This window comes from Dendrobium catenatum, unplaced genomic scaffold (assembly GCF_001605985.2).
Source record: "Dendrobium catenatum unplaced genomic scaffold, ASM160598v2 fragScaff_scaffold_1221, whole genome shotgun sequence".
In the NCBI taxonomy this organism is placed as follows: Eukaryota; Viridiplantae; Streptophyta; class Magnoliopsida; order Asparagales; family Orchidaceae; genus Dendrobium; species Dendrobium catenatum.
The window spans coordinates 1,740,368-1,751,750 of NW_021319683.1; the positions used below are offsets into that span (position 1 = coordinate 1,740,368).

Consider the following 11,383-nt stretch of genomic DNA (forward strand, 5'->3'; position numbering starts at 1 on the left):
CCCGAGTCTTCCATCTGCGTTGAGGAAGATGACGCAGCCATTGATACGGAGGAAGCAGGGGTTGGAACCTACAGCTCTGATACCATGAAATAAGAACTACATCAGAGTAAAGATGGTTAGCTTAACGAATGTAAAGTTGAAAACAGAGGAGGCAGAGTAGCTATAGCTTTGCACTTCATCTTCAAGCTTTTCTTACACCATACAGCCGCTGCTACAGTACTCAAACTAAATAGCAGGGTTAATTACAAAAGGTGTGGTTAGGATTGCTTGATCAGAGATCACACGGTGAAAAGGAAAAAAAATCACTTTTCCCAGCAGCTACAGCAAAGGAACGAGGTCTCACAATATGACACTCTATTTTCAAACTAAACACAACCTGTATGTGCTCTGACAAATGCAATAAATTTGCAAACGTCAATGTCTGAGTCAACCTGACTTGAATCATAAGATGCCTCCCAAATTTCTACAAAACTAAAAGTGAGTTTTAATATAACCCCGATGAAGGTCGTGTTGATGGAAAATCTCAACTGGAGGGGTTAAATCTCAAAACCAATAAAAGTCTAAATTCTTAAAATGAAATATATCACTTAAAATTTTAAAACTAAAACCCATTCACCTCTCGTAAATGTTTATTGGGGATGGTAAATTTGAAATTAACCTAAGCCTACAAAGAGCGAATATCGTGTTAGGTGTATCACTAAGATTCATTTTTAAATAATCTCTTGCTAGTAGGGACGTGGCACGTGTCCTCTGATCGGATGATTTTGTTGTAAAATGACACCATTATATTACAATCACGGCCAAAGCCCATATGTTCCCTAACGACGTCAAACCCTTGAGTAATGAATCATGGGGTATATTTAATAGGCACAAAACCCTCTGTTAGTTGAGTGGATTCGGATTTATCCGCTGAGACAAACATCACCCCAAGTCTATGAGGTTTTCTTGGACGAAGCAACCCATGGTTGCTGATAAGGTGCCTTATGTTAGGTTGGGTCGACTTCCTCCTCTGATTAAGTAGACTAGGGACCACGACAGTCCGGGACGACGGAACCATAGGGTCTTAACCAGACTCTTCTTCATTCCCCCTATCACATGTTTTAAGTTTATCGTGATAAATTTTAAGTCTCAAACTCCAAAATTCAATTTTGCTATTAAATGCTAGATTTACAACCTATGTTACCTCTTTAACAAATAGCTTTAATCGAAAGTTCTCCCTTGTTAACGGGAGGAGTGATTACCTATAAGGGCTTGCGCCTATAGAAAATCAGAACTCATATCATAAAGTCCTCACAAAATGAGGGCTGAATCTTTAGGTAGTATTTATCTAAAGCCCAATCTGCTTCTGAAAATTCATCTGAAACATAATCTTGTTAAAACTCTCCGTTGTCATAAATAAATGACAAGAAAAAAGACGATGAGGTGAGGCCTGGAACGAGAATTTCTGGAGCACACATAATGGGTGGGGATCGAATGGCTCGACAAAAGCTGTAGCTTACAAAAGCTGTAGCTTTTGGAGCTCGGTAGAGAACAAGTGTGGAAGTGAAGAAACGAGCTAAGTCGTTTGGCTTCGTCTTAACGATGAGGAAGGTGACGATCGAGGCCATCTGCGAGATTTATGCAAAATTTATGAGAGTAGAGACGGCTAGGATATTGAGGATTCGAATAGAGCCGGCATAGATTGATACGAGGTATTTTCGATCTAATCTGATTTTGATTTTTTTTTTCATCTAAAAATGCATCGATTTCTTCATGCAAATTTTATTGGATGAAACTACAGTTAATTTCAAGTATTATCGACGTTCTGAATGCAACGGAGAAATCTGTTTCGAAATCAGACATCATTTGAGCATCGTCGTGCGTCGTTTCGTGTGTTGGTCGCCGATTTTGTCTATTTTTACCTGATTCATCTACGAGGTGGTCCCTTTAAGGTGAATTTGATATTATGATTGCAACAACGCAGTTTGTTTGACAATCAGAGGTTGTTTAACCCTTCAAGTGACGAGCTGCGCCGACGCGCGTCACTTAAATCGTTTAATTTCCCTCTTTTCGCATTTTTTTTGGTGAGGGGTCAATAGTTACTGCTACTATTATTGTCACCCTTCCAGAGCTATGAAAACTTCTTCCTTTCTTCTCTCATTAACAAGAAAGTGCTTCTCCCTATTATGGCTGAAAGGTTGATTCTCCTCTCCCCTCCTCATCTTTATATTTATTTGTTGTTTCGAAATTCTTCAGCATAATGAAAGTATCACCTTATATTGTGCTTAAAGATGACATATAATAAGATTGAATCTATAAGATAGATTATGGTATATATCATAATATAGTTATCAAATAAATGAAGATAGATAAAAAAATTTATGGGAGTTATGTAGAGAGTAGTAGGCAAGAAAATTAGAAAATTAAAATTCTATTATACTTGTTTACTGTTCCATATTAGAATATCTCTCTATATGACAAACTATAAGACATCAAATCCAAGCAAATTGCTTATGAAATGATACTTTAGTTATATGTGCTTTATCCAAGAGTGAAAGGCAATATTTTTTTATCAAATGAATGACACTTTGACTATCATAAAAATAAAGAAATATCTTCTTATGAATGATTTAATTCTTTTATGAAGCCTTTAACTTAGGCTTCTTTTAGGATAAATTTTTTGTTGATTTCTAAAACAGTTTTATAGTATAAAAATTTCTTGAATTAAAAAAATTTATACTAAAAAGCCGTTTTATGAAGCAATATGAAAGCCATCCCAAACGAAGCCTTAATCATCTCTTTGCTGGCTTCTATGATAACTACATATTCAACTTTTGTTGTTGATAATGCAGCTATCTTCTATAGCTATAACACCCAACTAATGTTGAAACCAACTAAAGAGTACCTAATAGTACTTCATGTATCTAGTTCTTCTATATTTGAATCAACATATTCTTCTGGTTTAAAGCCATCCATTTCAAATTTTAATAAGTGAGTAATTATATCTTTTAGGTAGCTTATGATTCACTTTTCAACCTTCTAATATTTCTTTCTTGAATTTGACATATATTAATTAACAGCTCTTATTGTGTGCATAATGTTTGGCTTTGTGCAAATTATTGTACATAATAGAGGATTAACTGCTGATGTGTAAGCGACTTTAGCCATATAGACTTTCACTTTATTTTCTTTAGAAGTTATTCTTTTGAGAGCATGAAGTAGCTTGCAAGTGTTATAATTTTTGCTTTTATTATATTATACTCAGGCAAAAAAAAAAAAATTAGGCTTCGCTTGAGACGTTAAAAAAGCCATCCCAAACGAAACCTTCACCTGAAAAAGTGATTACTGCATGTATAGAGTAATGTAGGGTTCCAACAAAAAAAGGCCCACTGCCAAGTCAATTCTCAGTATGAAATTAATGCTACTGTTAACAATGTTCTAAATTATATGCCATAATGCCAAGAGCTATCTTGCTTACATTTTCACACAGAGAAGGGAAACATAAACTTTTGACTTCAATTATGATCAAAAGAAGATTTTGCACACCACATTTTATTTGCCAAGTTTTTTTTTTTACACCAGAAGCTAACTTGGAGTGCTTTGCACATCCTAATTATTATGAGCTCAAGTAAGCATTTAAAAAATTTGGAGGATATATTCTCCTCCATGTGCTTACTTGAGGAAGATATCAATCAAAAGAGAGCTAGATAACTATACAGGCCAAAACTTCACAGGGCGATCCACGAAGCATCCCAAAATTGGAGGAAATGAAATGTATTTCCTCCATATGCTAACGTTTGATCTCTCTGCGACATCAAACTGGCTAACTAGAGTTCAAAACATACCAGTCACGACAGTTTTAGTTCCTCAGGTTTTCATGCTCAGCTTGGTTTGCGTGTAAGTTGGAAGATGATGGACGGCAGTGGCTCGATATGCCGCTTCTAACTACATTTAGAGCAAAAATCATGAGGCAAATTTACTCTTTCTGATACTTCTCACATATGCTGCTGTGATGGTAAAATTAATAGTTTCAGGTTTCGTTTGGGATGACTTTCTCATTGCTTCTTAATATAAAAATTTTAATTTTTTACTAGAAAGCTGCTTTAAGAAACAGAAAGAAAGTCATCCCAAACGAAGCCATAATTGGAAAAGGTTAAAGGGAAGTCTTCATTACCAGAGACGGGAATTCCTCATAGAATATAGTAGGTTTCCGCAGCTGAATTCCGCCATAGTAGCTGCAACTTGTAAACGAACTAAAGAAATCCTTCTTACATGAATGGCATACCTTATGAAGGTAGGGACTGGCGATAAAAATGCCTGGTGCATTTTTGCATATAATGCAGTTGCCACGAGCTATCTGCAGACAATATAATATAAATTACATAATTTTAGTATGCATATTTGTTTATAAGATCGAGAGATAACGTGGAAGTGAAGCTCACCAGACCACTATCCCATTGATGAACAAAGAAGGAAAAAGGTTGCTGAGTACTGTCCCCAGCTGCTATTTCTTTCAGGGAACTGGGTTGCTCAAATAATCCAGCACTTCTCCATTGGTTATATTCAGAGAATCTATTACCTAGCCTTTGCGGATTAGTAACCAACCAAGGCTTGTGTTCCCATCGCCCGTGATTTGGAGACCTTTGCAAAGAAGCAGCATTTAAAACACACACATTCTCATGAAGTATACTTTCATCTGAGAAAACAGGGCTGTCAGAAATCTCGGAGATCGGTGAAGGAAATTTGGATGATGAGAAATGAGGAACTACGCATGATGCAAGCTTTGACTGCTGTGTCTGGTTAGAAGACGAGGAATAGAAAGGTCGGAGAACCATGTGAGTAGGGGAACCATTTCCAGTTGAAATCACGTGCATCTTACATATCCCAGGGAGGGAGCGAAGGAAGTCACTGAGCTTCAAGAAGCCGATGGACTCGTGATCAAGTTCCATTCCACATGTGGCCCTGAAATCTCCTTTTAGAGATGAAAGAGGATACCACTCTCCTTCACCAAGCCTTCTGCACGTCTTGTTCAGGTAGACTGGAAACCATTCCTTGAACCTAACCAACCATGGAGGTAGTTCACCAATCTTAATTACTTGCTGATCATTGGAGTCACCACAGGAAGCCATCCTACCATTGGCCTCATCCGGATCTTCTTTGAAGAGTTCCTGATCAGAAAGAGAACTGGAATTCTCCATTTGACATTTCGGGAGAGCGCTTTTGATCTCAATTGTCTTACCAGAAAGAGTAATAAAATGAGCCTTAACAGCACTTTTCATGGTATCTTCTTGCTTGAAGGTGAGGAAGCCAAAACCTTTTGATAGCACACGACTACCCACTTTGGTGCCAATGACTACCGCATCATCCACTGGTCCAAACTCCTCCTCAAAGAACTTCTTTAGATCATCTGGACAAAGGCGAAGGGAAAAACATTAACTCACGGCATGATATGAAGCACAATAATTGTATGAGCATCATAAGAGATTAAAATTTAAAAAGTTCAAAAACAAAACCTGAATCGACTGAAGGAGGAAGTCCCCCAATAAAGATTTTTCGCTGCAGTTCATCTTTGAGACTCGTTGGCTTCTAAATGAAACATTTCACAAGGCTGAATTGTGCAATAATGTGGATATGCTCTTCTTTATTTAGGGGACATGGGTGGAACCTTACCTTAATACACGTGAGAAGACGAGGATTGTGTTCCACCAACCTACTCTTTTCTAGTCTCTGTGCTTCCTCTCCATGGGAATAATAACATTTGCTACCTCTTCCACATCCATTTGGAGACTTGAAGTAGCGGCAAATTCCAATTTTGGTATCCACTTCCTTAGAATCAATTTTGCTAAAAAAAAATAAAAAAATACAAGTAAGCCAATATTTTAATGAAGCTAGCTGGAGCTTCAGATCTCTGGATTCACTAAAGTTCTAACTTGAAATTGGCAGATTTTTTATGTTTTTTACTTGGACAGTTTTGCAAGATCAGCCTTCAGCTCCAGAAATCCATGGAACATGCCTTCACTATGCTCTTCATCAGAAAGGAAGCTGGCATCATCTTCCTGAGAGGGATGAGTTCCGCCCACTACAGATAGATATTGAAACTGGAGTGAATATTATTATTATTGCACTTTGCACACCTATCTTTGAGGTCATTGAATAGCTTACAGTTTTTTGGATAAACAGTTCTAAGAATGACACGCATGTCTTCAGATAGTGCCAGGTCTACTGGTCTCTGTTTTCTGTCAAAAAGATACAAGGAGACACAGGCAATTGTGACATGAAAACAAATATACAATAGGGGAAGAGAGAACCATGGCTATCTATATAGCTTACCGGAGGTTAAGGGCATCCCTATTTGCACCTAACTGCAGAAGTAGCTTTACACAATTTGCAGAATTACTTTTCACTGCAAAAAACAGTGGTGTCTCATTTGTCACAGAAAGGATATCCACACATTCTGGAGCATGAAGTAGCAGTATCTGGATCTCATCATAACATTCACCATTAAAAAACATTGTAAAAAAAACAAAGAATAAAGAAGGCATACAAAAGTAAAGGAACAAGAATTCACCTGAAGAGATTCATAATTGCCCTTGAGTGAAGCCAAATGTATTGGAGTAAGCCCAAATTTATTGTGCTGATTTACTCTGGCACCGCACTTGAGCAAGCAGCTGAGGATTCTAAAAATGTGGCAAGTAGGAGAAATTATTACGTGCGGAGTCCGAACGTAGAGGATCTTCCGGATTATTGTGTACCCTATGCCTACGCTCTGTGTATTTGCTGCGTATATATTGTGTATTTATAGATACGCAGTAAATAAGCAGCAAATAATTAGTTGTGATGATTTGCTGTTTATTTGCTGTATATCTACAAATACGCAAAGTGTAAGTAGAGCGAATGCAGAGTGTAAGCAAAGCCTATGTAGTGCGTCCAATAATCCGAAAGATCCTCTACGTTCGGACTCCACACAGAATAATTTCCAGGCAAGTAGAGGGATCAACATTAGCGTTGCCATCTTCTTACATGTATGGAAAAAAATGCAAAAGCCAAATAATGCAAATGAGATTTAACCTAGAGTCTTGGGAACTGGCACCCCCCTTTAGATAACAATGGAGGGATGAGTTGCCATCTTCATTAGTGTCATTAGCATCCAAATTTTTCCTGATAAGTACTTCCACTAACATATCATCTCCAGCCTACCAAATATGTTGGAAATCTTCCCGATTGAGATTAAGAATTTAATCCCAAGGAATTACATCAGTCAAGGTTATACCTGAGCTGCCCGAAGCAGAACTGCAAGATCTTTCTTGTTCCCCCAACTAATCACGGAAGCAACTCCAAACAAATGAAGCAGCTCAATCTGACAGAGTAGTGCTTGCCGCTTCTCATATATCCCGTGAGTAGAACTCCAATGCTCCCCTTTTGCCATTTCCAGTAGATTCAGGGACTCTTCCAGGACAAGCTCATACATGGTTGTTGTTCCCGTAAGTTCATCTGAAGCTAGTAGGAGAGTCGCAAGCTCTACCACTCGACCTTCAACAGCTATCATGTAGGACAGCTCAGTGAGATCTTTAGTTGCCTCAGCCAACAACGTAATAGCAGTCAAATCCTGCAGCAGATTTCCTTCGATCAGAAAAATTACCGATAAAAAAGTTCCAAAATCGTTCAAAACAGACCATTTCTTTGAGAGAAGCCAGGAGTTCTTCAACTGATTCATCGAGAGACCAATTAACATGCGACCTAGTGTACGCAGAACAAGATTCCAAGGAAATCAGTTAACTGGAAATAATTTTTTTTTTCAAATATGCAATAGATTAGGGTTTTTGTAGAAACTCACCTCTGACTGGCCAGTGAGATCTCAAGGGCAAGAAGTGCATCCCCATCATTTGATCTTAGATCAGTACGAGCACGATTTCGAAGTAGAAGATCAATACACTTTGATGAGAGCATCTCTGCAGCAGTATGGAGTGGGGAACGCCCAAAGCCATCCATTTCATTGATGTTGACGGCCATTCCAGTTTGTCCTTCAATAAGAAGCTGGGCACATTTGACTGAATCAAGCTTACATGCTAGCTGAAGAAGACTAGCAGCACCGCCGGGATCCAAGAGATCATCTTCGTTTGAGCAAGGCGATTCCAGCGCATGGTCAGGGGAATGCTTCAGCAATGCTATGAAACCAGAACTATCATCTTGCCAAACCATCTCAGCAAGTCTTCTCTCCAAGTTTCCGAGCTGAAGAGCTTCTTCAGCTTGAAATCCACGAATGAGGGACACAATTTGATGCCCAGGAAGTGGCAAATTGTCATTTCCTTCAGCCTTGAGCAATTTATCCTGTGGATCATGCAGAAAGTTACCAAAATGACTTGTTCAAAGCAAAATCCCTTAATTTGTAGCATGCTAATGCATAGATATTCCGCTTTAATTTGATCCAAAGCTTAATGCTTTGCAGTATGTAGTATTAAAATTTCAATCGAAGTTCTTGCCCTCACCTTATACTGTTTCATTGTCAGAAAGGTCGCTTGGTTCCTTGAAGATGGATGTTAAGTATTAGAAATGGATGAAGGTAATTAGATTTCTTTATTGAGTTGAATGTACTTAGAAATCAACAATTAATCATAAATTCCACAAGCCTCTTAAATGAAAAGATTTTTGGTCACTTCCAAAATAAATGTAAACAAATTATCGTTTTCTAAAAATTGTTTGCAAACTACAAGCATCTAAATCCGCTTTAAGGACCTTGCTACACATTTAGGGGCTGTTTAATTTGCTAAAAAAGAAATGCAGTATAAAAAGAATAGAGTGTAAAAGAAATATTTTGAAGTTGATTGGATGAATATAAAATAAATGCAAGTGAATGATTTTTTTATGTGATTTGAAATAATGAATGTAGTGTGAAGTGTAAAAATGGTGGTGGAAGCAGGGGAGGTGGCAATGGTGGTCAGCAGTTTTGGCTGGAGGTGGGTTTTGGCAGTTGCTTGGGAGGGGTGTGCAGTGGTTGCCCGCGGTGGGTGATAGTGGCTACCGGCAGAGATGGACGGTAGCAAATGAGCTTGTTTGTGGTGTAAACGATTCTGCTCAGAACTATTTGAGTTTGGTTTAGTGAAAAAATGAACTAAAATGATTTACACTATATTTATTTTACTTAACTTTGCTCCACTTTGAATTCCAACCGAACACTAAAATTTTCAAAACCCCTACATTTAAAATACTTTACACCACTTTGTATTCTAACCAATCAGCCCTTTAGTGATTATTATTCCTTTATAGCATTTTAGCTATTTCTCTTTTGCAAACGGCGAAATCAATACCCGTTTACATAAAAAGTATAGTAAAACACCCAAACATACCTCTGTACGTGAAGATGCATTTTTAAGGACCAAATCAGGATGATTATCACAATCATCATAAGCTATATCATAACTATTTAGGGCCAGAAATTTCAGTTTTGCTCAGCATAAATAATATGTATTATTTTATATTCATCCTCCTTATTCACAGATTAAATGAGGAAAATTTTCCAGCGTATTAGTTTGATATCTACAACCATTCATAGTAATCAATTTTTGCTTCTATAATTTAAGATGTCTATCTTTTAATTTTTAATTAAAGATAATATGAATTAACTTATTCATTCATTCTACAACTAATTGGATCATTCTCTTTGTATGAATTTGATTGAACGTGCTCCAATTACACTCATATTATTACAATTGTAAATAACTTTGGTTGAACATGCTCCAATTACATTTAGTGAGACTTTATATATCACTCTCGATCCACTCACTCACGACCTCACTCTTGCTTCACTTGAAACTGTAGTGGGCATTCTTGTTTAGAGATAAATCCTAGTCTTGATACGTGCAGTCTATTAGTTAATACATAATAATAATAATAATAAAATTATAAAAATTCACAAGTAATTAAACGCCACCTCAAAATGGCACGAGTTATATGTCATATTTAAAAGGCGTAAGCCTGATTGTTCTCGGTGAGGTTTAAGCCTCAAGGTGTACGACTCGAACGATTTTTAAATTGAATAATGTTTCAATTTGTATTGTACATGATTATTTGACTACCTTGATACCCTGTTTTTAGTGATTTTGTTGCAATTATTAGCCATATGTTGATTCAGATGCTCCTCAAGTCATTGACAATGGCTCGTTTTTACGATAGTATGCAAATTATTTAATTTATGTTTGCTTTACCTTGCTAGGGAAACATGCAATTTCACTATGACGTGGCAACTTGACCTGATTACCATCCCATCAGCAAAAAATACTTCGAATTGTCATATTACTCGGTTCCGCTTTAAGTCTCAATTTATGAAAAATTTATTCTGTGCAGACACCGGACGTTGTCCAGAGGCGAATCAGAGCACGTCACATCACTTTTTGTTGTGTACCGCAAGTATGTACCCGCTATGTACCGAGTGACGTGGCGTGTTCTAATCTGCCTCCGAACAATCTGATAATATCTCCAATTTATGTCCCATAGAGGAATCCTCACATTTCTCTAAATCTTCAAAGTGGTCATGATAAAATAACTCCAAATGTGAATCTCCCAAGCCAAACCAGTTTTAAATTAAAAAATGGCTCATAACATCTTAATCGGAGTAGGAAATTCGGAATGTTAAATCCTAGCTAACGTGCAACGATTATCAATCACTGAGCAAGAGAAATCATAATCCCTAAGAAGGTATTTGTGAACCAAATAGTACCAAAGAACTTACTAAGAAAATAAGATATTTTCTCAAAGGAAAATTATAGAGCCGACTCTTGTCGAGCTTTTCTAAACTGTAGAACAAATCAAATTGGAATTATGAGTAATTTACAGACCTTCTCCATAACGAAACCCTAATTCGAGCGACTGTCATGAACTCTGCTTTCTTCGGCCAGGGTCAGATCACAGATGATGATTCCGTTCTACAAAATCAACTGCATGAAGAAGAGAGGAAAAAATTATAAAAGAAAAAGAATTCTTCAATGCTAAGCTTATGATGGATTTTCGACAGGGAAAGGATCTCGGCGGCGAAGAAGCCAACCGAAGCTTTGTAAAAGCTTGAAATAAAGGAGACGATAAACGTTTCTCGAATTCTACCCCTGCTTCTATTTATAGGCCTCGCCACGGAACCACTCTGTTCCTTACCACGTCAGCATTTCATTCCAATTGCGCGCCAAGGGCTTTGGCTACTTGCCGCACTGCTATTTGTGACTAGTTTCTTGACCACCAGACGTGATCAAGGAGGCGTTATTGTATGCTCGCCACGTCACTGAGGCAAACGATACTACGTTACAGAGTTTAGCTTATCTGCTGACGTATAGCAGAATTCAGGCCATGTGATTTATTGCATTGACTTTTTCCCTATGTTCTTCACGTTCTAATAGCCTAATATATATATATATATATA

The 11,383-nt window shown here is 37.5% G+C and overlaps 1 protein-coding gene and 1 long non-coding RNA gene across 3 annotated transcripts; one reads left to right on the top strand and one right to left on the bottom strand.

Annotated features, from left to right (window-relative positions):
- The first annotated feature begins 1,442 nt into the window (after positions 1-1,442).
- Positions 1,443-2,161, top strand: LOC114580738. The gene is made up of 2 exons (XR_003702293.1): positions 1,443-1,691; positions 1,781-2,161. It is a non-coding gene; the product is annotated as an uncharacterized LOC114580738 (long non-coding RNA).
- A 1,195-nt stretch (positions 2,162-3,356) lies between these two features.
- Positions 3,357-8,426, bottom strand: LOC110108457. Of its 2 annotated transcripts, none has more exons than XM_028699247.1 (13): positions 7,814-8,426; positions 7,653-7,716; positions 7,250-7,585; positions 7,048-7,172; positions 6,548-6,656; positions 6,310-6,455; positions 6,142-6,215; positions 5,941-6,058; positions 5,650-5,821; positions 5,493-5,565; positions 4,422-5,386; positions 4,154-4,336; positions 3,357-3,924 (listed from the first exon to the last, which is right to left on the bottom strand). In XM_028699247.1, exons 1-13 carry the CDS (start codon positions 8,176-8,178, stop codon positions 3,847-3,849), a joined length of 2,808 nt encoding a protein of 935 aa, XP_028555080.1. In that variant the 5' UTR covers positions 8,179-8,426; the 3' UTR covers positions 3,357-3,846. The 2 variants fall into 2 exon arrangements, with proteins under 2 accessions (XP_028555080.1, XP_028555081.1); XM_028699248.1 differs by having other exon boundaries at positions 5,493-5,562; positions 7,814-8,425.
- Between the last annotated feature and the right edge of the window lie 2,957 nt (positions 8,427-11,383).

What these genes read in the sequence shown, in the direction of transcription:
- LOC110108457 (XM_028699247.1), bottom strand. Translation starts at nt 8,178, where the DNA reads ATGGTTTGGCAAGATGATAGTTCTGGTTTCATAGCATTGCTGAAGCAT. An exon ending in TGGCTTCTCTCAAAGAAATG is followed by an intron (nt 7,586 to 7,652) that starts GTCTGTTTTGAA and finishes AATCTGCTGCAG; the next exon opens with GATTTGACTGCTATTACGTT. An exon ending in TCCTCCTTCAGTCGATTCAG is followed by an intron (nt 5,387 to 5,492) that starts GTTTTGTTTTTG and finishes GCCTTTGTCCAG; the next exon opens with ATGATCTAAAGAAGTTCTTT.